Raw genomic sequence first — 27,056 nt, forward strand, 5'->3', positions numbered from 1 at the left:
ATGATGATCTATGATTTTTTCCCTCTTTGGAAGATGCTTTATGTTCAGTCTTAGACCTTAACACTGATTTACTAGATAATTCTCTTGCCTGTAAGTGTGATTCTATTTTAAAGATTTCTATCTGTAAATTTCACTAAGTTTGGATTTTTTTGAAGAACATAATCTGGTATTTCCATATATCTGGGTGCCTTCAGATTTGATGCATCCTATCTATCGTAAGGGAATGTTTTGTAATACAGCCAGCCTGAGCCTGCAGCTAGCTGTTACCAAAAGGGACAGGTACTCGGATCTGCGCCTCTGGGCTCCGAAGCACTGCCAAACTACCTCTCTTTTTGCAGGTTAGTCCCGACCGGTGTTCTCATACGGTCCCAGGGCTGATGGGAGGGAAGCAAGAGCAGGGCAGCCTTTTCCAGATGCAGCCCACAGTTAGGTCACTTCAGGCACTTTGAACATTTCTGTCTTTGTTGACTGTGCAGGGGACTTAAGTGACTAATTTTAGATTTTACCAAAAGTTATTTAATCTAGATCAAGCCAGGTGGCCTGAATCCCACCCTAGAAAATAAAGGTGAGCAACATTAAGGGCATTATGAGAGCTACATTTTTGTTTAGCACTTGACTAGCTTTAATGGCTGTTTAGCACTTGACTAGCTTTAATGGCATGAATAGTATTTTAAACTTGGTAAGCCAGCATTAATATGCATAAGCATAGGCACTACAAGCATCAGCATGTGCACAAACTAATAGAAATATTAAAATAGTATTATTTTTTGTGTGTTTATGATGGCAGTATGTACCACAATTTATTTAATACTGGATTTCAAGCATCAAGCTATGGAAAAAATGTCAGCTATTACACTTCAGTTTCTTTAAAGATATTATTTTTGTGCTGTCATGTTTCATAGGGAAACCATACTTCTCTATTATTCATCTGACATTTAAAGTATTTTGTTTTTTAACATTCTTAGAGTCTAAAGATTTAATCACAAAGGACAGCTTTTAAGAGGACTTTATTAAATCTGACAGCTGACTGTGCAATTAATAAAAAAGCTTTATAATTGAGTATTCAGCAAACGACTGTTCACTGATAGCATGTTTTTATTTCTGCAGTTTTACAGATCTACAATTCTGCAAATACAATGTTTGACTAAGACATTATTCTTCCTCGTTTACACCCACACTTCATGAGATCACTGCAGTGTGAAAAATAACATACTGCTTAGGATTCTCCGGGTAGAAGAGCCACAGGAACCACTGAAATACAAAAAACTATACCTGACCATATATTTTCTTAGCTGAAAATATTTGTTGCATAGGACAGGCTGTCTCAGTATTTTATACCATTTTCACTTACACCTTAAATTTCTATACAACTATAATAGCAGCTTTTATGCAAATGATCAGATTTGCTATTGTAGGATGCAATAAAGAAAGCTGCTACTGAGGAAACAGAGTGCACTTGTAGAGACCTCTGCCGCTGCTCCGCAGAGAAGCTCAGTGGGTCATTCCTTGCATTCTGGATGCTTTTAGCTTTCCCCTCCAGACATTCAAAAATAGCATGGTTCAGATACTTCCTCTGTTGCAACTTTAAATATCTCCTTTATTTTTAGAAGAGTCCACTGTATGCTTTACCTTCAGGCTTATTAACAGATCTGTTACAGTTTACTTGATGGTTATATTCCTAATGGGACATGAAAATGACACTGAAAGTACTGTTTTTTCCTAGAGAAATTTCCTCAAATTTCTCTTTAGAGGCAGGATGGGATAAGGCTTTACTATATTTTCATTATATTTACTGCTGAAGATTAGTTTCTTCTTCAAGTTTTTGTAAGATACGGTCTTTCTTCAAGATGAATAAAACTTATCTTGGATTTCCTCCAAATCAAGTAGATCAAACAGGCTGAAAAAGTACCAGCAAAAATACAGCATAATATAAATTGTTTTTATGAATTCTCTTGTTACTAGATGTTCCCTGGCATCTCCAGGTTCAGTGAATTCAGTAATTCACTCAGTCTGAATTTTCTTTTCTGTTCTTCATATGGGACACTTCCAGTAGTTCCCCTGCCATCCTTGCTGAAAGGGACATCTCCAAATTATTCTCCTGTTTCATTTGGATTTAAGTAAGTCTTCCCATTCAACAGTAGAATTGCTTTTTTTAGGAATTGCTGGGAACATCGATTGCATTTTGGTTTGGAATTCTTTCATCTATAAAAGAGATTAAAAAATAAAATTATTCAACTTTTGTAAGAAGAAAATAAAGTAATACAATGAACCCTGGGCTTATTCCACAAAATATGGCTGTGTGAGGTATAGAAGAGGTAAAAAGATCTTAAAAATAACAGAAAATTAAGTCATTCCCTTGTTTATGTTGGTTCAAGTAACTATGCAAAAATAGGACCCACAGTAATCCCCAGTTCTAAACCATCAGATTGGGGTGGTTAATTTGGAACAGCTGCCTGAATGATTCACTACAGTTACACAAACTACCATGTATATAAATTTGAAATGTTTTTTTGTTTGGAAGAAATTTATCTGATTAGAATATGTCTGAATTTTGACTGTTGTGCTTTTTTATTTTTTTTTCCAACACTTGCTGTGGATTAAAGGCCCAGTGGATATGTTCACGGATTTTAAAATAAGGATTAAAAAATATTGCTCAGCTCTGATTTAATTTTGGTTTATCCTACAATATGAATATAGGTGACAAAACAAAATCTGATTAAACTTTAAATAATAGTAGGAAGGAAAATAAAATTCTTAAATACATATTACAGCATGCTTTGCTTGCACTGTTGGTAAATTAAAATGTCAGCTGCAAAAAAAAAAAAAAAAAAATCTGATTTTACATTCTGTATAGCAGTACGTAAATACCAATCACCAAATCTGTATTTATTGTAAACATGTCTGATTCAATAGTCTTTCCAGGCTGAAAGTTCATTTCTTTTTTTAAAAATCACTTCTCTTTAAAGATAATATCTAGATTTAGCAAGGTCCTGTCTTCTGGGTTTTTTACATATAGAATCTTTTTGAAGTATAAATGTGGAAAAAGCAAATCAGTGAAAATCCTGTTATATAAATAGCAGGATGTACAGGGGAAGTTTTGGACTACTATTTTTAGGGAGCTCTACAGCCTCTAAGACATTCATGCACAGAAGACAGGATGTGATATTCAAGGACTGGATGTGGTGACCTCTTGAATACCAAATGCTGTCTCTGCCAGTTCATCCCATGGAGAGGTTCCAGGAAATCTAGATATTCTTAACTGCCACAAAGGCATTCTCTCTAATATGCCTGCACTTTGCATTCTGTGGGTCATCAACATTTTTACAAATACTTTTGGGCATTTTCTGTTCAAGTTCTGTGTAAGAATAATCCCATCAGAGAAGTGGCACTTCTTTACAGAAATGTTGCTAGAATGCAATTATTAAAGTTACAGCTGATACAAAGAATGAAACGCAATTTACAAAGAAATTATGAATTCTTTGCTAAGATGAGAACTAAACATGATTATGAAAACATTTAGAACTCATTTTTTTTGTGGGAAAATACCTATGTACTACTCACCAAATAAAAATACATATTACATGAAGAAATACGTGGAAAATTCACAGCCTAATTATCCTTTTTGCTTTGTCTCATTTGTGTTATTAAATAAAAAGTATTTCACTGTCTGATCTATATCTACCCTGATCAGATGGCTGTTGTTAATTATTCTTTCTTCTTTTTAAAAAAAATCTTGGCAGTCACCTGCAATAGCTCCTAAACAAATATTTTTGCTAGTTATTTAAAATCAAAAAACTCTCACAGAGCACTAATATTCCCAAGGATACTAAAGACCAACGTCAGAACTGATGTAGGGGAACAGCCTACGTTACATTAAACAATTGTTGACAATTAAATCCAAGTATTTACAGTAGAAAATGCTTTAGCACAGATGGTTTTTCCAGTCCTCTTTAATTATTTTACCCTATTTCTCAGGTGTGCAAACTGTTCAATATATTTTACATTTTTTTTAATTTCCAAAGAGTCAACAAACCTCTTTCATCTTGCTATAATACAGGAATGGTCATATCCTAACCTGGTATAAACTGCTGTAGCTCATTTGGTATAAATGGAAATAAAACATTTTATTCTAGCTAATGAACTGGTGCAATGAGGATTTTTTGGCTATGTTTCTGAACTCAGATTTAAATGATGCACTGATAAGCCCTGTGGGACACCTCAATTACTCTGCTGAAGACACAAGATACCACAGAAAACTAGAGACAATTATATAACCTCCAAAAAAGGGTGATGGGTGGGGGCCATTCAATAAACTGCAATACTTCCTCACTCTTAGTATCTACCACATTATTACCAAAATGCCAAACACTAGAATGCACAGAACAGTCTTGCACAGGAAATAAAACACTACAGGTCTATTCTGGAAAAAAATATGTTCAGCTAGAAAGCGCTAAAACACTGGTGGTGGATGTAGATTTAAGAATCTTGGGTTGATTCATCTCCTCTCAGAATGCTAATTTATTTTCTGCAGCTAAAATCAACTCATTTTCTGAAAAAGCAGTTCTTCATTAACACATGGGCAAAATTTGGAATGATCAATATCTTCTTTTTGCTTTCAAGATCCTCTGAGAAATTTCCTTAGCCTTGCCATCTCAGATTTTGATGTTTATTTGTAAAACCACCTTGCCAGTGATGCCATGCTCAACATCTCATTTATCTCTTTTCACTCCATCATTTGTGCCCTTTTCCATGAACCCTCTGCACAGAGTATTTTTCTCTTTTCAGTTCACAAGTTTGACTATGTTTTATATTTTTCCACAGACTTTCTTCTTTTGTGATTCCCATTCTGGATAGAGAGCTTCATAAATCAGAATGCCAAGCTGATCACCACTGTGCACTGTCTTCTCAGTGTTACGTTTTAGATTGTCAGCTATACAAGAAGGCCATTAGCTACGGTGATTGGCATGGCCCTGACCAATACATAATGTCTGCACAGTGTGTCTGAGCAGGGCTAGTTTAGTCACAATACAAAAGCCACAGCTATTAACTTTCACACAAAATTTTCATTTCTATACAACTTTAAAGATAGTGTACTCTATTGTTTCTCTGCATAATGTTTTTTGAGTTCCCGCTACTAATGTATTAAGAAACATGTCTAATACTAGCCACAGCCTCTTACTTTCTCTCATTCTCCTCTCAGTGAGAAAATGCAATGTAGCATTTCATTAGGGCTTTGTTTTGGACTTCTACATTTCTAGTATCAAAACTTAGGCTGTGACTTTTTTCAGCCAGAGGCTATGAGCTCAATGTTCTGGGTCTGAACTGGCCAAACTATGTTTAGCATAGGACTAAATTTGGCCTCCAAACTCGCACTGTTTTCAGGGTCGCTCTTGTTCGCATCTGGCTGACAATACCACACCAGGCCCATTGCAACTTCAAAGGATCCTGGTGGGGAAGGTATAACTTGACCACTAAACACGCAGATTAACTGCCCTTCTATGAATTGGCCTTAGCAGGTATCCAGTTAGCCTCCTGCTTTGTGGTAAGCCTCTTGTGAAGAAGAAAGTCTAGCTTTATATGCTGTTAAAATTGGGACCATATATTCACCTGCCCCTTCTAAGGGACAAGCCTGCTTTTGAATGAGGGAGATGCTGCAATTAGGAATCTGTGGCTTGCCTTGCCTTTTTATATTAGATATGCCATTAGGGATACTTTTTCTCTCTCCTCCTCCTCCTAAGGAATCTTCTTCCATATTTCCTCCAGACTCCACAATACAAATGCCTGTGAGTCTCAAATCAAAAGGCGCTAATTTAATTTTAAAAGCTAATGCGCTATGTACTGAGTAATGGAATGTTTTTAAATAATTCACTGAAATAGGTGTCGTTTTATTATTGTCAGTCATACTGACACTAGGGTACTTGATTCAACTTTGATATCATCTGATATTCAATTAATAGTGCAGTACCTCTTTCTGTTGCCTTCAGTATTGTAGGCTACTCTCTCAACTACTGCCTCTGAACCTCGTGGTACATGAACAATTTGTTACACAATTCTTGATTTAGCATTCTAACACGCTCCATTCCTGGAGGCAACTCTCCGAATTTCACTCAAGTGAATTTTTTTTTTTTTTTTTATCATAGACGCTGCAAAGCTTGACGCTGTTTTTTCCTGCCAAATAAATTACAGTAACTGTTCCACCTCTGACTGTCAGTGTTTCTTTCTAAAACGGTATCATCTACCTTACTGCATTAAATAATCTGTAATAGCTACAGATCACTGTTATTTTCTTATCTTAACCTAATGATCCTGCCTCAGGTGGCAAAAATATGGGGACCTAAAAGCATCTTCCATTTAATAATGTCTTTTTAATGTACATCGCTGACAGAATGTCATGCAAAAATTGGAATAATACTATTATGGAGAGCACTTACATGGCCGTTCATATTAAAATGAATGGAAGAAGGGATAAAAGAGTCTAGATGAATCCTAGAATTAAAGTTTTACAAAGAAATGTTCTCTTTAATGTCTGACATTCATAATAGGCCAACCCAGATTGCAGAAATTATTAGTTTTCTATTTTAGTACTTGTACCAGTAAGAACTGCTTACATTAGCTTTCAAGTGAAATGAGGTTAGATGCCCTGAACTGGAATACTGACTGGCAGCAGAATACAGTATCTATATGCCTTATATTCTGATCAGCGACCTTCCATTTCACGTGCCATTGAGACAGGTTGCCCTGAATTTAAGAGCATCAGAGAGGATTGTTCTTACCACCTTTTCACAAATCTTAAAATGATTGCTGTCATCCTTGTTAGCAAATGCTTACCAAGGTCTGCATATAGAAACAGCAAGTCATTTGCAGCAAATGGCAAGCCTCGAGCCCCTAATGTACTCCAAGAGCAAAGCAGACAGCTTCCCAGCTGAAGGTAATCCTCTGATTCTCAAGGTAAAAGGCAATACTCACCGCAGGTTAACTTGTGCTGGTTTGCAAGCTGACCTCTGAAATAAGCACAGAAAATAGTGCTCTGCTCTGTATTCTTAGATCATATATTTGATGGGCAAAGGCATTATGAATGTTCAGTTTATTCAAAATTACAGGTCTAAGAAAATGGCACTCAGAAGGTCAATCCCGGCAGTACACATCATAATACTTTAATTATGCTACATTTTACTGTCATAGTGAACTATTTACAACCTGTTTCCTGATTCCACTATCTCCATAGAGAAAAGATGTGGCTGAATTTTGTTGAATATCTAGAGAAGTAAAGAGCTCATAATAACCCCCTATCCCACAGAGACTTAGGCGCATACTTAACTTTATGCAGTTTTGAATAGTCTCTCTGAAATCAGAGGGCCATTTACAATGCCTAAAATTAAACATACACAGAGATATTTTACAGAAACACATCCTTCATAAATCCTATATAATCATGTAAAACACATCCTGTACTTTTAAAAATAACATGAAAATAATCTGAAATAAAGTGAAATTTGCAGGGAGAGGTAAAGACTATCTTCCTTCTTTAAAATGAAGCTGTTGTAGTTCTAAAATCACTATGCATTTACCTCCCAAAGCTACTACATATTCTGATTCAAATTACTGGTGGACTATAGCAAGTCAGGCTGTCCTTTTTGCAATGACTGGGTCGCATGAACAGATAAAACACAGGAACACTCTCCTCATGTTACTTTTCCATGTATGCAGCTGTCATGTAACTCATCACAAATGGATCCATGCCTTTCAAAAACTGGAAGGTAGTTGGTCTGTATCACAAACATGTTTTAGTAGCCCCCATTTGTCTGGTTTAATTTCTACATGAATGTCACTTAACTCCCAAAAGTGGGACTGTTAACTGCTAGCTTGGAGGTTTCTTTCTAAACATCTGTAGTAAAAGGAAGATGATGTTAATCCAATAGAAAAGCCTGAAGAAAACAAAAGTGTTCTGGTTTAAGTTTGGATTATTTTGAATACAAAAAAAGGAAGTGGTTAGCTAATTACGATCAATATGAAAGACAGCAATTAATTTATATACACAAAGACAGTAATTTTGTAAAACACATTGAAAAGAAGTTTCTTCCCTAGGTTCAGAGAAATATGAGTATGCTTTAAAATTCTGTAATCTTCACATTGATCTTCCTGAAATAAAGTGCCAAAGACTTAAGATTTTGAATATATGATATCCCAAAGCAGACTAAGTTTTTCATTCTCAATCCTATTCCCACTGACTTCAGTAATTCTGCATCAGGCTTCAAAATTTATGTAATGGAACAAAGTTTGGATTATACCTTCTTATTGCAAAAGGCTTTCATGTCATGCAGAAGAAACAGTGGAATACTTTTGAATTCACTGAGAGACATGCCATTTATTTCTGCAGAATCTTTTTGTATTATATGCAAGCAATTACTGTGTTCTTCCTAAGGTTTCAGATCTGGGAGACTGAAAAGGACATCCACATGATAAGCATATTACAATTCATTAGTCATTGCTCCTTAGTCACCCTAGACAATTTCAAAAATTAATATTGACATATTTTTAAATTAAAATAGTTAAATATCTAGATCTATAAAGCATATTGGCTACAGGACCCAAAATCTCAGAATGCATATTCAAGCTGTTTAGGCTCTTGTCTGCAGTAATTTAGATGTCTGAATTAAATCAAATATGAATTGTCCCAGGTAAGATACTTCCTGAAAAATGTAATCCAAGTAATTTTTATCCTCTGTATGTACAGAAATTTACACTTATCATATGTATAATGCGTAAGTGAGATTCATGGTTGTGAATCTATGCCTCAAAAAAAACAAAGTCCTATTCTTAAGAGACATATCAGCCTTGACTCCTGGAACAGGGCTGAATTCCATGCAAAGAAACCTGTCAGAATTAGCATTGCACAAACAGCCGGGATGTTATAGCTTCAGGCAAGCAGAGCATCTGGGGTCTTTGACCACAGAAGTCTAAGACAAATGCCGTATCACCATACTTCCAAGCACAAAACAATCCCATATAACCAATACCTAGCATGAATAACTTGCACCAAACAGATAAGCTTTTATTCAGCTTTTAGTTATATACCTATAGTATGTATTTACACACAGCTGAGAAGTGGATCAATCAGCTGGTCTACTTACGGAGAAGCCGAAGTGCTCCACAGAGGCAATTTTAGACTGAAGGGTGATTATTTTGTTCTATCTAGTTTCTTAACACATTGCTGGCAGCAAGCAGCTAGAAGTCTCTTCCAAGCTACAACAGAAAGAATCCTAAAGAGAGTTACAGTTACTGTCTTCCTATATTCTTAAAATGCTCTTTTGCAGCTTTCCTTATTGATGACGCAAATGTAGCAGCTTTCCCTGAGACCAGTAGGAAAATGATGAGTTCAATCCTTGAAGAAGCATTCTGCTTTATCAAGTATACAATGAAGTTCACAGGGCTTTCCTTTCTCTGTTTTTTACTTCTTGGATAAAATACTAGCAGAACATGTGTGTGGAGGCAAATCGTCTCCACATTGCACTAATTAAATTAAGCAATATAAGCAATGCAGAAAAATCCTGCATAAACAGGAGGATTAAGAACTAGCTTGTACTAGTACTCCATCTTCTTTTTAAGATGTTAAATTTATGTAAGTATTGAGGACATGAAACAATGTTAAGCAAACTGAACAGGTTTGAATTACATTGGATTATATGACCATGAAATAGCAAAGAAAGATGTGTTTTTATTACGCCATCAAGTGTAAGCATGATAAGGAATAGAAACTTCATGAGTATCACTTAGGTGAGAATTAAATACAGCTAAAAATTAAAAGTAATAACAACCAAAGCAAGAATTTTATGGTTCCAGGAAAAATGCTTTTATAGAAGCATTTCTTCATTTATGAAATATCATGAAAACGTCAGCCCCTGCAGTATGCCTGTGGTTGGTTGAGATCTATAGATTTTAGTACTACTTATGGATGCCAAAGAGAGAATAATTTTCAAATATCTTATTCCTAAATTATTACTGTATTTTTGAAATTCATCCATCCTGAATGCTAACATTCCTTTGTATTTATATTGTGCTTATGCTTATGGACTCACAAAATTAAATCAAGTATCTCTCAAAATAACTGCGGGAGGGAATGTTATTCCTGTTACGCTTAAAATGGTGATTTAGAGGTTAGATTTCCTCTAAAGATAAGCAGCAAGCATTAGAAATGCCCTTACCAATAAAAGCATAGCAAGCATATATTTTAATTGTTTTAGATGCCTGTACACAGCTGTGTGATTGTTTTAGAGTGTTAATGTTTTTGAAGGTTAAGATCAATGAAAAACAGGATATTTCATTAGGAGTCATCATAAAGATGATAAACTAATATTTAATAACTATATTAGTCACGAATTACCATGCAATTCTCCTCATCATTCTCCCAGCTTTCCACAGAACAGATGTGTAAGCAACAAGATACAGTTTCACAAACCTGCATATGAATCATCCTGGCCCTTTTCCTATGGGAAAAAGGATGCTTTTATTTCTGAGGAAATAAAACTTAATTTATTGAGGACATGAAGAGCAAAAGGGCTTTTAAAGCATGATTTATCTTGTTCATTAATTGCTGAACATTTCAGTCTGCAAGTGCTGAGGGTATTGTTCTGCTTTTAAAAGAAGGTTCATAATCAGCTGATAGTAAAAAATGAAGAATAAAACAACAGCTATTCATAGGTATGTTTTCATACCTGTCAAGTATTATATAGCTGCAAGTTTAATTAAAAACAAAAAACCTGCTTATTTAAAAATCGGCTTATTTAAAGTAAGGCTTTACAACTCAGCTGTAACTTCTAGAAAATTGAGAAACTAACATTTTTCCAAATAGTTTCTACTGTTGACAAACCGCAGTCATTATTTTGTAAGGGAACTGGAATTAAACCTAATATTAAAGTCAGCAGCAGCAGATATCTTCAATTGAAAATAACTGCTTTGTGAAGGTGCTTGGAATGAGTTTGCAGTGACTGTGGGGAAAATGTTTTTTACATGTGTTTTAAGACCCAAGTATTCATACCCAAGCTCTCTTTTGATGAAATAATCTTTCATAAGATATGGTGATTCTATTCAATCAGCATGGTGATTATCCTCATTAATTATTTCTGATAAATATGCATACTGAATGCAGTAGAGGAGTAGGTTTAAATGGTGTAGCCTGACAATAGGCTACATGGGAATCAGACTCTGAAACTCCTCTAAGGTCATAGGATTGAGAACGAGGGTAAGAAGAATGAAGCAATCAGGGATAGACAGATGGGTCAAGAACAACTCTTCCAGGAGTCCTCCTTTACGAGGAAGGATTCCTCTTCAAAAAAGAGCAATAATTTATTTCACAAATGTAGACCCTACCCATATCACTCATTAAAGCAAACCATCAAGATGGTGTCCATCTTACTTTTACAGACATGTAAGATGTCAGGGTCCTGCCTTTATAAAAAACACCAATTTAAGCAGCAAAGGAGAAGGCTACAGACTGATCAGTTAAATCAGTTAAAGTATATTAGTTCCAGCAAGCCTGCTTTTCAGTAGGCTTTTAATTAGGCTTTTATTATTTTACTGTAACTTTAGTTTAATTAAATTGTTTAAGATAAAGTATTGTCACAGAAATAAAACAACGGAATTTGGCCCTCCTTCCGAGACAAAATAGCTTTTTTCTCTGCATTTCCAAGGATATGTTATGATTGGAAATTCCTTTAAATAATCATAAGTATTTTGATTGTGGGCCCACTTTCCTCACAGATGCAGTTTTTGTTATCTCAAATGGCACTAATCCACGAGCCTTCAAGGACAGTGCTGAGACTAGAACTGTTTAAATACAGAAAAGTTTAGATAAATTATCATTAGAAAATGACTTATATGTGAATATGTATTATACAGTTTCTGATCAATCATCTCTCACATCTGATAACCCTAGGTTTATAAATTTTGAAGAGGCTCATTTCAGCAAAACACTTAACTACACAAGTTTAATGTAGTTGGATGGGATGACTCGAGATCTAAGACCAGTCTCCGCCAGCAGAGATAGCTGCTACCCTAGCTGCTGGTTGCATGGTAGCAGTGACTCTTTTGTGTCATTATAAGCTACCACGCAATGCACAGTGAGTTAGATCAGCTCACAGATAAGACTGAAAACTAATTCTTGAAAAAAGGCTAGTATTTACTTCTGTCAGTGAGCTGTTGCTATTTCATATATCAATTATTAAACTTAGGTTTAACATTGCATATCTTTTCCTATTTTGTGAAATGTTTCAAAGTGAAATGCTGTGGATGAATCTAGATGAGTATTCTAGTTCAGATCAGGAGTGCTTTTTTGAAGCAGATCTCCCTTATCCCCACTTACTGTTCATGAGTATTGAATAGTCTAAAAGCGCATGAACTGGATTCCTTTAGGGTGAAACTAAACCTGAATATGTATTCCAGGAATGCACCTCAGGTACTCCAACTGCAAACAGGCTTTCAAGCTATGGGACAAGGCTAGAGTCAGTCCAAATTTTAGAAATCCCCTGGAAGGGGTATAAATGTCAGATCCTCAGCACCAACTGCTTCACTGACTCAGTCCTGTTGGTCTGTGGTGCTTGCTGATGCAGACAGCGCTTCTATGTCCTAAGATAGTCAGAAGTGGACTTCATCTGGAATATGTTCCCAAAAGCTTCTGGAAGCAAGTTATAAGTCATGCTAACTACGACTGACAGCTGTCTGGATAATTTCTGCAAGGGGCACACTAAAAAAAAAAGATAGAACTTTAAACTCCTAGGTACTGAAAAAATAGATTTCACTTTTTTATTAATAAAGACAGAACTTAAAATATTATCAAACCAAATCCTCATTGATCTATCACTCTGTGATTTAGGGATAAGAGTTGACCAGAATTTAGGAGAGTTTACTACTTATCCACCTATTCTCAGATTACAATAGCAGTAACTGCAGTCAAGGGATACTAACAACTCAACCTGAAACAGTATAAAATCTTTTATATCCTTTATAAAGATATAAAGTTCTGTTGCTTACTATCACTCCTGGGATTTCATGCTGGCATAAAGGGCAGAAGACTGTAAAGCTACAGAGAACCACCTTTAACAATAAAGCCATTTTAGAGCTGGAAGTAGGCATTGTCACAGCAGTTTTAAGAACCAATAAACCACTTAAATAAAAAAACTAGTACCACCAAAGTTGGTGCATCATCTTAAATGTCCAAGACAGATGAACCAATGACTGCTCTGTGCTTGCATCTACAGCAACTGCAGGTTATATCAGAAGGTGTACACACATAACATTGCCAGTAAACTACACCTTTGGTTACTTTCCAGTACAAAAGCTGCTGAGTAATACTGGTGCAGCTTCAGAAGCACTGGAACAGATTAATTATAGCAATTATAACTTATCAAAGAAATATTGTGCTAGTTTTTTCTTGTCATTTCATCTCTGACTTTATAAGTGGATGACAAGATAATTTAAACAGTCACATAGCTTACAGTAATACTATCTTTATCAATCACTCAGTGCTGCATAATTGATATTCGTGCTCGTAGGAAACCCATCCCTGAACATTAAAAAAATGGCAGTATTTTGGCAGCGATACCCAACAAAACCATTCCCCCGGGACGCAACTAATGGCAACACCCTTCGCCACTATCGCAATGCCGCTTTTCAGACCACTCGTCACCGCTAAGACGAGCCGCGGGGGAGCCGGGGAGCAAGAAGCCCAGCCCGGCGCGGCCGGCTCCTCCGGCGACGCGCTGCGCCCGCGCCCGCCGCCAGGTGCCGCTGCGGCGCCAGGCAGGGGCGCCCCGCGGCCTTGCCCGCCCGCGGCTTTGCCCGCCCGCGAAGCCGCTTGGCGTTGGGCAGTCGAGGACCGTAACCCAGATAACCCAGACATTTTCTTTTCCTGAAAAGGCAGAAGCTGTAGCAGTTGTTTGGAAAGTGAAACCTCTGTGGTGCTCACCATTAGAATTTTATTATGTTTAAGAATGGAGAATCAGAAGGCTGTACTAGCGTCAGTAGCGCTGTTACCACCAGTACCGCCAGTACGCGGTATTGAGAGGACTGCACCAGGGCCAGGTGACTAATGAGCAGGTCCCAAAGGCAGCTGGCTCCTGTGAAAGGCAGCTAAGGTGACGAGGCAAGGCAAAATGTTCTTCTTCTCTTTTCCCAGCTGCCAAGAATTCAGTCGTTAATTCAGCAGAGATGCCTGGCATCAAAATGAATCAAACCTTTTCTGAAGTATGTATAGTACAGCACTTTCAGAGGATAAATCCTGTTTTAAATTCACAGTTTTCAAGTCTATTTATGTCATTCTAGGTTTGAAATTGTAATTTGTACCTCTATAGGCCTACTGTGCTAGTGCTTGCAAGTATTACAGAGCAACATAACTCAAGAACACTGAAGAATCAAGATATTTTTATTCAGGTAAATCTGTAGTAGCATCTATTTTAAAACATTTGACTGGAATGAAAATGTTCATTTGAAAACCTTGAGCTCAGTGTCTTTGGTGGTCTGAACACTGTATGTATAAAGAAACTTAGTATCACATACTAACTTCAGTAAATAGTTTCTCACCAATTGAATTTTATTTATTTTTGTATGACTGTCTATTAAGTATTAGACTCATTATTTTCCTCATAAGCTAGTATGCCAACTGATTGTTTACATTATCTCTGCTCACAGGATAGTAATTAAGAATTTTTAAAAGAATGTTGTTCCCCTGAAAAAGGAAAATAAAGAAAGTAAATAGGCCCTTCTCAAAATGATCATATGTCTAATAATCCAGAACCAATGATCCAGCTTGTAGCCCTTATTTGCAGGTAAAGCTCTAAGCTGTTCAGGAAAATGATAATTAAGCTCTAAAATAGTCTTTTAACAGTCTTCACTCCTGAGTATTATGTTAAAGCAATATGCAAAAACTGTCAACAGCAATCAAAAATGACTTGTTCTAGAAACTTATTTTTAATTCTAAAGAACCTCTTCCTTTGGTCAGAATATTTTATTTTCAATACAGTCTGGTTTTGTACTTCCGGATATTTTAAACATACATATTTGATTTTAACAGATACATAGTAAGATGGGAAAAAGAAAAGCATGTCAATAAATCTACAAATGCCAATTTTTACTTACACAGTAATGAGTAGCATTATTATACAGGTTTTCTTCCTGCAGTGGAAATTAGAAGTCTACAGTAAATGCAGAAAATATGAAATTTAAAAGTACACATCAGCAGAGAGCAGGAAGAGAACTATTCAAAATCACAGACTGACAAGGTCTCTTGACAGAAATCTGCTTCCTTTACTATCTAAAGTTCTAACTTCAATACTGTGAAACTTGAGGTCTTCATAACAGGGCACTTGCAAGAGCCTCTTAAAACATTGCTTCTCCGTTACCTTGCCAAATATATTCACAATTACTAATCAACACTAACACAGTACAGAATATAGTAAGATACAGATTTCTAACTAGAAAACTAAACTAGTATCTAAAATGCCCTGCACTGGCCGTTTTATAGAGAGTCACTGCTATCAGGTAGCTCTAAGATCCCTAATTCAGACTGTGAGATGTCCAGGGTTTGGTCATCTCAAGCTTATGGGGTTGTTCCCTGTCAAACAATCTCAAGGAGAAGAGCCTCACAGAGAAACCAAGCAACTGGGGGTCAGTACTTCTCAAGGAAATAAAAAATAAGCTGACTAAAAAAGATTTATCATGAACTGCCAACTAGAGCCAAATTCTGCTGTCCTTGGCAGGACCAGAAGTACTATGACTGAATGGGAATAAGGATCAGCATCATGATGTGAAATGAATCCTGATGATGATACAACTGACAGTAAACTGTGTGGACTACTGCAGCTCAGCATGCAGAGTATAAACTGGTACTCCCACTCTTCCTCCCCTTCCTCTGCTATTCTATGAAAGCTTGACAAGGAGGATATATGTTTAAACAAAATGCCTCTGTCCTGCTATGCTTTACTGGCTCCTATTAGGAGTCAATGCTGAAAACTAAGGAACATGTGACTATGCAGTGCTGTCTCTTGGGACCCAGATCCAGTTTACGGGATTCATTATTTCCAGTTCTCACTTCATGTCCACTCTGCTAAAGATATTAATGAGGACAGTATCACGATGGAGTATAAATTTTCTCCCCTTTTGGTTTTGGGAGATCTGAAAAAACTTTGCTGAGTAGGTAACTAATTTGTCAAGGAAGGTAAAGGAAGTCTTTTCACTACTAGTCCTATAAAGGATGTAGACAGCTTTCCCAAACTTAGAGCTGCAGGGCACTCTTAAGTCATGGTGCATTACTGGGGGAAAACTAAAATGCTTATATGAACTTTAAAATTCATACTCAAGGCTGTGAAAGACTGGAACACAAGCAATTTACTAAAGATAGCCTTAGCCCCTTGGGAACTACAGATGCTTCCCCAGTTTCTTTGCCTCGACACTGAATATTAAGGAACTCCCTTTTATTAAACATGCAACCTCAAGCTTCTGCCATTTTGCCCCTTCCAGAAACACACTAGAAAGAAAGCAATTTTCCTTCCAGTTTTTCTTATGTCCCCAATGTCCTGATGCAAAAAATGAAATTTTGACCAGAAAGAAAAAACAAAAAACTGATTCTAAAGACAGGTTTTGGGAAGATAGCCTTTAACTCAACAAGCCTAGAATATAGAAAGTTTGCAGCTACTATTTTAGTGTCTAAATTAGAACAGTGACTCTTTTGTCAGAATCTGGAACATTATGAATATAAATGTAAGCAGGACTAAATTATTCCTCCTCCAAAACCATCTTCTCCTACAACATCCCAGTTGTTGGAGATGCAAAGAATGCCTTTCTAGTATACACATCTCTGGTTAGCCACTCTACGCATGGGGAAGGAGGAGATACTGCTAGGCTGAAGTAGTATAGAGATTTAGTGAAAGCATGCCACACTGAGATGACTTACCCAAGGAAAAATACAGTATTTGAGGGGATCAAAGTTGGTACTCACACTGTGAACGCCCAGAGCCTTCCAGATGGCAAAACTTATCAATCCAACTCCACACCATGCATACAACGACCCCCATCCTAGAGCTCGTAAGGCCAGCGATGAGCCACTCTCTGGTAATGCAGCTGTAGCAGTAATACCCTAGGATCAAAAGTAAAGTGATCAAGTGAAAAATAATTGAAAAAATTGTAAACTAAAAAAGTCATGCCAGGCCAAAAAGAATGGTGCCTCAATCATGATGGAATCCCAGTCATGATGAAACCTCTTCTGTCACAGCATATAAATGCACACTGCAGTTACTAAGTGCATAAACTGTACACTGACTTACATCAAACAATTCACCCCGCAAGTTTACTGTTAGCCAGCCATTCTCACATGGTTGTGCCCTCTGTAGTGTATTTATTCCTATACTACAGTTGCAGTCCATGTAGCCTATAACAACAGTAAAAGAGACAACATCCCCTCCACAGTCCCAGTGGTAAATGTTAGTAAGAGAGTTTATTTTCCTCATGAGGTTCACTGTTCAATTCTTCACACAGAAACATAGATTTTAGAAGATAATAGTTAAGACTGGCATCTGTGGTCCTTACACAACTGAACAGTCTTAGTGGTTATCTTAAAAAAAATAAAAAGGTGACAATTATTGCTCAAAGGTAAATGTAAATGAGTGTGCAAGCATACAAATATATTTAATAATAAAAAAAATATTTTATAATCTACAATTCCGAAAAGTACAATTAACTTGCAGAGGATCTAAAAAAATTCTTCCAAAACATACTGAAGAATTGCACTCTTCTAGTCTTTACTCATCACAAAAAGTGGGGAAAATATTTTGCATTCTCTCTTTAAAGATTTTTCTAAAGATCTGAATAACAATTTCACTCTTTCTTCTTTGATGTAATTAAACATATGTACAGTGCCTACCATCATGGTATCTGGTCAATGAAACAGCATCAGTATTTTTCTCCTTTTGGCTCTGTATTTATCAGAATGTTAAAATGATCCTCAGCATTAACACTTTTCCTCAGGATATACTCCTAGGCATAGTCACCAAGGACAAATAAACACTTGCAAAGGGCACACGCAAAAGCTATCTTGATCCTTACTTATTCTGATTTGCACATCCAAAAGTGGGAGCTATTAACAAAACAGTCTTCTGGTAGAGACAGTATAAACACAGTAGGTCTAGTTCTGACCTTAAGTGTGCCCTGTTAAAAATTTGGGCATCATGTAAATGATGCACAGACACAAATGACAGAGATCTCTAGCCACACCATTAAACTACGTTCTATTATTGCCTTACCACAGCTAATAAACTTTCATAACTCTTTCAGTACAGATTTTATTGAATAGATTTAAAATTTCTGATGATTAGACTATTGAAACAGGAATAATGTCATAAACATACAACAACAGTTAGAATTTCTGTAGTTTGGAAGATGGAAAAAATGGACAACAAATATCCTCCACATAGAACCTTTAAATAGGCATCATTATCTGTGAAAATTGCTGGCAAAAAAAAGAATGTTGTTTAAATGCTTGATGCCCCAGAGAAAAAGCCAAAATGGAAACAATTGATCTGACTTTACTGACAGTAGTCAAAGAGTGTTCAGTCACAAGCTAGTTCCTCAGGGGTACTAAGTATACAGAGAGAGATTTCTGTAAACAACACTGTTTGTCTTATGACTATCAGCTATGTTGATATGCTGTTCCAAGCATCAAGAAAGCTGATTAATGAAATGCTAAAAAAAGATGACAGTAAAACAGCATGGGGGAAAACTATATTGCCAACAAAAGAACATTTTTAAGAGAACAGAGTTTTATTCACAAGCCTGTTATTCTATGTACACATTGCTTTCTCTTCATTACTGCTCCTATTCTTTAAGAAACTCTTTGATTTAATAAATGAGCTATTAAAACAATGCTTGACGAGTAAAATATAGGACAGAATTAGGTGATTTGGTCCCCCAAAGGTATGCTTCACATTTCATTTCTTTTTCTGGAGGATATAAGCAGAAAGCAGGAGAAGGAAAACTGATACTATTTTTTTTCAGACATGGGCCTCAGTCCTGTAATTATTCTCTTGTGGATAAGATCTGTGTCTGAAAGGAAGCTCTTCTGTGTTCAAAGTGCCTAAAATAAATGGTATGTTCCAAAACCAACTGCTTTGGATGATTGCATTTAGTTTGCTCACTGTTTTATATGACTTAGCTGACTGTAAAATTAAACTCCTGGATAAATGCTGGCTGCTGAACACTTACTGCAGCATCTTGGTTTAGCTCAGTTGGTCAGAGTGTGGTGCTGCTAATGCCAAGGTCATGGATTCAATCCCCATATGGGGCTATGCTGAGGGTTTGACTAGTCAGATGATCTCCCAAGGTCCCTTCCAACCTTACCATTCTATGACCTTGAGCATTTAATTTTACCCAAGGAAAAGAGTCATTTAATTGAAGGTGTCTGCACCAGTTCATCACCAAACAGAATTATGTAATCTCAGTTTTGAATAAATTTTGGCTCTGAATTTACAAATGCTTACAACATTTGATTAACTTTACTACCATCAAAGATGTACAGTATGTTCAATTTCAACTTTATTTCTTGCCAGTAACATTGACACTATTCTGCAAGAAATCTTGCACGCTAGCTTCCTGAAAATCTGAATGTAGTCATGAAGCTGACTGTGATGGTACAGTTTCCCCATTGTATTGCTATATTTTCTTCCATAAATTATTAAAATCTGTCCCAGGCTGCATTATGCTTGCTTCTTGTTTCTGCTTTGACTTGAATGCTGCAGTTCCACAGACACAAGAACTGGCACAAGCCAACAAAGATGCTGAAAGAATAGGTCTCACATTACTTTCCAATATTAATTGGAAATTAATTAATTCCTGTGGACCTTCACACAGCCTCATGCCAGCACAGTCACTGTGGTCATGAGTGAAGTGGGTCAGAAGACCCATCTGGACTAAAACTAATGCAAGGTAAAAGCGAGTAGTAATTAATAGGTATCACCTCACCAACCTAGCAGCACAAGTGCTGCTGATGGTACAGGGGCAGGAAGGAATTACCAGGAACTGAAGTATGGTACAGTTACTTCTTTGAACAGTAATGCTGCCTTATATTTGCTTGAAGTGACTGGGAAACTATGGCCTCACTTTAACAAGGATAAAAATATTTGGGCATTTAACATCTAAGAAGGATACACTGTTCTTTAGTCATCCATATTTACACTTTCATTATTGTACATAATGTGTTATTACAAATAATAGGCAATGACCTGTAGTAAATAACTATAAATTTATATAAGCATACCTACTGCAAAACTGTTTTTTCTTTGGTCACAAAACCTCAGAGAACCTCTACAAACATTTATGTTTTCAGACTCTAGACTTCCCTTCTGAAATTGTTCACTTGCCAGTATGACAAGGTGTATTTTCTTTCTATGCTTCACAGAATTTAAGTTGAGGGGTCTAGGAATCACAAATTCTGCCAGCAAACTGTTGGAATTTATTTACACAGATAGTAGCAGATACAGATTTTCAGCAAAAAAAAAGATATGGTATGTATCATTCAGTGCCATCTCCAGCATATATATTCTTGGATGTCAATTTAACGTCACTCTTGATAAATTTCACACTGATAGTGGGACAGGTCAGACAGCCAAGAATATACAGCACTGAAATTGTGCTGTCTGGGAAAAATGCAATGCCCAGGAAAAAAAGTAAGTTTAAAAATACAACAAAGTTGGTTAAAAAAAAAACAAAAAATAAAAAAACAAAAAAACCCACACACACAAAAGCTTCTTTCTTGCAATACATTTCTATAGCTTGTAGACTAAACTTCTCATAAAGTTTTCTGTTTTACCTATTTCAAATAAAAAAACACATTTCTTTTTAAGCCTCCATTTCAAAATCTTAGTTTCTAGATTTAATGAATCAAGAAGTTACAAATTAACAAATGAGTGACATATGTAAAGCCAGTGAAATTACAAATATTTCTCTATTAAAATTTCTTGGTGTACAAGTGTAATTACTGCCCCTTTATTTCTTTTAATTCCTCAAATCATTTTTTCCTCAAAAAGTATACTTTACACCCTACCCTTAAGGTTAAAAATATCTGAGCCTTGTAAGACTAAGAAAATTAAATCTGTGACTTAAACAATGCAATACTAACTCAGAACAAAGCACAAATAATTTTTAGAACTATCCTAATTTCTTTTCTCAAACTTGTATTTAAGTGTTTGTTAAAGTTCATGGTTCCAAAAATTCTGCTAAAACTGTGCCTAGTGTCAGAAGACAAATCTCTCTTGCTGCTGCTCCTGAATATAATGGCATTAAAAAAATAAAAAAGAAGTATCCAATAAGTTTTCCATTATGGAGATCTTCTGCTATTTATTTTCTTACGTAAAACTGTCAAGATCTTACTACTCATTTCCTGAAAAGACAGTGAGCTCTTCATTTCTGAATATTACCATATCAGAAGGAAATTGGGAATTGGTGCTGACAGGCCAGTGGATGAGTTATTTGACAGTTGTTAGCTACATACAGAAGCCTAAAGAGGAAAATATGATGGCAAAGGAAGGATACTACTTGGACTACAAAGGAGACTGTTGAGTGATAAAAAGGCTCTGATAAGGTGTTATAGAAAAGTGCTATTTTTTCTCGTGTTTTTATTAAATTAACATGTTAAAAATAACTGATCAGTTTTCAGCTCCCCCAAAAATTCTGTTAAATCTGTTGTATTTTAAAGGTGCAGTGGAATAGAGACTGATCAACCTTAAGGGCCTATTTTTGACATGTTTAGCAATAACGAAGTGTTAATGAAGGAAAAAAAGTGTTCTTCAATTAAGTGTGCTATATACTCTAGATTAATTTACAGACATGGTATAATTTTTAGTTTTGAAGTTTTCTTTTTTTACAGAATAATCAGACTGATCATGCTGTGCAATTGCACGAGGTGTAGTTTTGTCCACCAGATCTTTTAGGACCAATCTACTATTTATGCTCATCAGTTCCCTTACATGGTAGAGAGCTCAAATTTTAACTAAATAATTCCACATTACATCTTCCATAGCTTTCAACTGTCCTGCCTTCTCAATTCCATCCCTACTCCACAGTTAATCTCCCTTCCTAATCCAATGTAATACTGTGGGACGGGATGGTAAATTGAATCATGGAAGTGATATAGGCTCATGAGAATGAATACGTTCACATCACAGACAAAACAGATTATTAATTATATTTCATTATATAACAGTAGTACGATTACAGCGAACAGAGTAAGTTTTATGTTGTTTCATTTCAACTAATCCAAAGTACTAAAGTAGTGGGCTCCAAAATGATTTTTAAATTAATCTCATTCCCCTTGACTTCTATTAAACCTAATGCTAGTACCATCAACTTTGTGCAGCTAAATCTCACATATATCACCATTTCTATACAAGATTTTATACATTCCTTTTCCTGTGCATCATAACTGGAAAACAGTTTAAAAGGAACAAACCTTACTGAACCAGTTTGGGTTCTTCTTTTTTGCCATGGCAAGTGTTGTGCCAAAACCTGCTATCATTCCCGCTGTAGCAACTGTACCTAGAAAAATTCCACCTGCCAAGAAAAGTTTAAAAAATAAAAATTATATTTTTTTTTTCCTAAGGAGAGAAAAAACAAAAACTGGAAATAAAATATGAGAAATGAAGATCTGTCAGCAGATGCTTCAGGGAAAGGAACACTTGTCAAAACTATCTGCATTAACTCATTATGGCAAGCAAGAATATTTTGAAAAAGTGCATTTTAAAAATCTATGGCCAGTGAGTATTTTTAAACCATAGAAAACAAAAATAATTCAAATCCCAAGATACCTTTTCACAATACTTCTCAATTTCCACTGTTCCTTGGTAGCCTCTCTCACTCAGGATCCAGGCTACTGTGATCTTCTTGATTGTGACTATGCCTCGCCCTTCCCCTAAAGGAAGATTGAATTATTTTTGTTGCATCACTTGTTACTTCAAATGGCCACCTGAAAATTTGCCAGTAACTCAGAAGACCATTCTGTAAGCAACAGCTGTTCTCCAGCTTTATCCATTTTGCTCCAGTACTCTAATTCCCCTCGTAAAATAACATTAGCAGAAAGCGTTCCCAAGATATAAAGCACTTCCCACTTTCAGTTCTTCAGAGCATTTCCAAAGGCACTTGGATTCCCTCGATCCCTTCCAGTTCTTGCATCAGAAAGGAACACATAGCAATATCAGATCAGAAAAAGCCTTCGTTCAAAAGACTGAGGGGACTGCACAAAAGCAGCTGAATTCATATGGGAATCCTTTTTGCAGGTGGTTCAAGTTCTTTCTTTGTAACCATTGATACCCATCCTGTTTTTGCTCTCTTAATGCTGGTCAAGTAATTAAAAACTAGCCCAAATAGGAGGTAGAAAGCAAAAACATTGTTTTGATGAATTTTCATATTAGTATGATGGAGAAGTTTGCTGTATTCATGACAATAGAATATATAAAGCCTCTCTTCTGCTTGGGAGCAGGAAGACCTCGCATACTGTCAAAATTCTGGATGCTCGCTGCATTTTACATTTTAAGGTCTATAAGCCAACAATGTTTTCTTGATTTCACAGATGATTGGTTTTAAATTTACTTTTTCTCCTCAAAGAGGAAGAACTTGAAACATGGCCCTGGGAGTGGGGAGGAAAGCACTGCAAGGGGTATAAAGACTGAAGCAACAGGGACTGGTACGCCTACACAAGCACGCTTTCTATAGACACTCCCGTGTATCTGCTGGGGGGTACATCCATCTGACCCTTGTCCCGCCTCATGATTTTCTGGCTGGTGCGGTGCTGGGACACAGCAAAGCCAAGCTGTGAGCGAAGCGGGAGAGGAACACCGCCATCGTGGATCAGCAGAAGCTGCGAGAGCTAGCGCACTGCCACAGCACCTTCAGGGAGCCTCAGCAGCCGTGTCACCGCTCATCGTGATTACAGGCCAAAAGGCAACACCGCTTAAGCACACGAACTAATTTTGAGTTAAAAAACAAACAAACAAACAAACACTTTCCTCCTCTATTTTTCGGTGCATATAACTGTAAAAATATTTCAATCTGTTAGGAATCCGGGCACTCCTCTGACTTTAGATCCTACAGATAAACTGCTCAACACTGTTAGTGAGAGCATTTGGACTGGGACAGTTTGGCCCTGTGTGACCCCTCTCTTCCCTCGCCGTCCTTCCCACCTCCCGGCTCCCTGCAGGGCTGGAGGTGGCGGGTGAGGAGCCCCCGGTGCGCTCGCCCCTCGCAGCTAGCTTCGGCGACCGTTAACGGCGACCGTCAACGGCTCTCCGCCCCCTCGCCGCGCCGCCGCGAGACGAACGAGCCGCGCAGAGGCACCGCTGGGCGCCGCGGGCTCGCTCCTCTCGGAAAGGTAAACCTTCGCCTGCGGCGGGCGCCGGGGGCAGCGCCGCTGCCCCCGCGCCAGGGCAGGGCACAGCTCGCCGCCGCCACCTCGCTCGCCCCCTCCGCCGCCGCTGGGCGAAGGCGCGGGGTCGCGCTGCCGGCCAGCGCCCCCCAGCTCCGCTCCGCTCCGCTCCGCGCGGCCGGCCTTCCCCTCCCGTGCTGCAGGGGGCGAGAGGAGCTCTCCTCGGCCGCGGCTCCCGCAGCCCCGGCGCGGCCGGGTGCCCGAACGCGCCTGCCGCGGGGCCCCGTTTTCCGCTTCCCTGCCCAGGCTGAGAGGCAGCGGGCGCCGCCCCCTCCAGCGGGGAGGACGAGGCAGGTGGCGTTTTAGGGGCGTTCTCGCCACATCCAGACGCCGCAGCCGAGGGCACTCCCAAACACCTCGGCCTCTCCCCAGGGACAGGGGAATGAGGCAAGAAAGATGTCGGGCTGCGGCAAGGAACCCTCTTCCTCGCGGGCATCGGCCGCCGGGTCCCGCGAGTTGCGGGTGGGGAGCCGAGGGGCGGCGGCGACCGGGGACTCCTACAGCCGCTGCCGCTCGTCCTGACCCGTGCGGCGACCGGGGGCGGAGGAGAGGAGGGTTTTCTGCACCTTTGATTAAGAAGAGCTTGTCTCGGGGCGCCGCAGGACTCCCGCCCCCCCGGGGCGGCGCCGTCCCGCGCCCGGGGTCCAGCGGAGCCCCCGCACCGTCCCGGGCGTCCCCGCCGGCGGCTGCCCCCATGGCCCAGGAGGAGCCAGCTGCGGCCCGCGACCCGGAAGGAGACGGAGCCGGGCACGCACCAGCGGCGGCCCTTCCTCCTCCTCTTCCTCCTGCTCCTCCTCTTCCTCGGCCGCGCAGCCGGGCCGGGGGGAGGCGGTAGCCTGAGGGGCTTCGGCCACCCCCGCCGCGAGGCAGTAGGACTGGGCTTACGAGGCGGTCACAAGAGCTGCCAGGCCTGCAGACAGGCTGCAGTGCCTGAGGGCAGCGGGGCGCGCTCGTTTTGAGCCTGTAGTAGTGTATCAGTGACTGAGGTAACTGTGGCTCACCTGTGAGTCCAGACACTAACCTGAGTGTACGTATATATGTGTGTGTGTATATATATATGTGTGTGTGTGTGTGTATATATATATATATATATATATAAAATTATATATATATATTTTTAAAATTACACATACGTATGTATGTGTACATATATACACATGTATTTGATTATCTGGGTGGGGTCCTTTTGGTGTCATTACAGTCTGCCCTTGGTGTACTGATTAGGAACAGGTGGGCAAGCTTTTTTTTCTAGTGTAAAATACTCAATAACTCTGATTTCTGGCGTAAATTTGGGTGATTTCTGATGCTAGAAGGAAACACTACTTCCAAATAGCTGTCTTGCTTTTCAAAATTCATACAATGTAGAAAGCAGCTTTTGGTTTTTCAGTATTGTTTTTCTACCCTTTCTTCTTCAGGGCTCCAGGTCATGGGTATTTTCATATAATACAAATAATTTTCTCAATCAGTGAGTTTTTAAGTGCTAATTTGGTTGCTTTGACTAAGATAGCTTTCACTTAGACAGAGCCTCCAGAAGATTTCAGAAGAGTGACTGCAATAACCATGATTTTAGAAAAGACCTTATACTTCCAGAGGTATCAGAAAAAAGTTTTATCATTGTGTTAGATTTACAGCCATTTAATCACCCTATGAAAACACTACCATTCAGAAGCAAACTTGTGAAAATCTGGGAACATTGATACTGCATATCAGTGGTATTACTAAAAGAATTAGGAAAAATTCTTAGTTCCCATGCATTTTACTAAGTTGCATTTTGACAAATGTTGCTCAAAAATAATTTTTGTTCCAAATGTTGCTTTAAAATAATTTTTGTTCCAAATTCTTGTTCTCCCAAGTTCTGTAAATCACTTTTAATTTAAATATAAATCTCTCTGAATGTGATCTCACAGCAATACCTTGAGAACCATATTTGTCTTTTCTGTTTTATTTTCTGGATGTGTCACAGTCATTCTCGGTTACTTTTGTTGATGGTATTTATTACTATATATTTATTATTTAATTAATTGTCTATTTTTTGCTTTATTGAATGTGCTCCTTTATCAAATGGTGTACTAACTTAACAGGATTCAGTATGGACAACTGAAGTATCTTTTAGTATATAACAGTCAGCACTTTAGCAGAGAGCAAAGAATGTAAATAAATCCAAAATCACTACTTGTTCCACAGCTTCCTTTTTTGTATCTCTTCATCGTCATTTATAGTTGGTAACTAAGGGTCTCATTATAAGGGAATGGGTTGCTAAGCAAAAATTTAGTATTTTGGGAAACTTCTTGTCCATGGTACTTCTTAAAACCAATCCAAACCCATTTCCTAAGAGTCCATGTACTGTGTCAGTTAAACAAATTTTTAAACAATTAAGAAGCAGCTACTGTAAAACAAATAGGCATTATGTCTGTTGTGCATCTGACTCATCATCACTAACTCCATTTTCCTAATCTGGAAGGCACCTACTGACCTACAGTCTGCTTCTCTCCTTTGTAAAAAGCATCCCAGAACTCTGGACATGTTTTAGAATAGCATTAACACTGTAGATCTTTATGATTTCACCACAAATAATAATAAAGGCTTCTGCCAAAGCTTAGAA

The 27,056-nt window shown here is 38.0% G+C and overlaps 1 protein-coding gene across 1 annotated transcript; it reads right to left on the reverse strand.

Annotated features, from left to right (window-relative positions):
* Positions 1–990: 990 nt before the first annotated feature.
* TMEM242 (transmembrane protein 242) lies at positions 991–25,169 on the reverse strand. Its single transcript, XM_062573737.1, has 4 exons — positions 25,021–25,169; positions 22,487–22,587; positions 16,988–17,125; positions 991–2,202 (listed from the first exon to the last, which is right to left on the reverse strand). The coding sequence occupies exons 1-4, from the start codon at positions 25,148–25,150 to the stop codon at positions 2,104–2,106; spliced, it is 468 nt and encodes a 155-aa protein (XP_062429721.1). The 5' UTR covers positions 25,151–25,169; the 3' UTR covers positions 991–2,103.
* Between the last annotated feature and the right edge of the window lie 1,887 nt (positions 25,170–27,056).

This window comes from Rhea pennata, chromosome 3 (genome assembly GCF_028389875.1).
Source record: "Rhea pennata isolate bPtePen1 chromosome 3, bPtePen1.pri, whole genome shotgun sequence".
NCBI classification, from domain to species: Eukaryota; Metazoa; Chordata; class Aves; order Rheiformes; family Rheidae; genus Rhea; species Rhea pennata.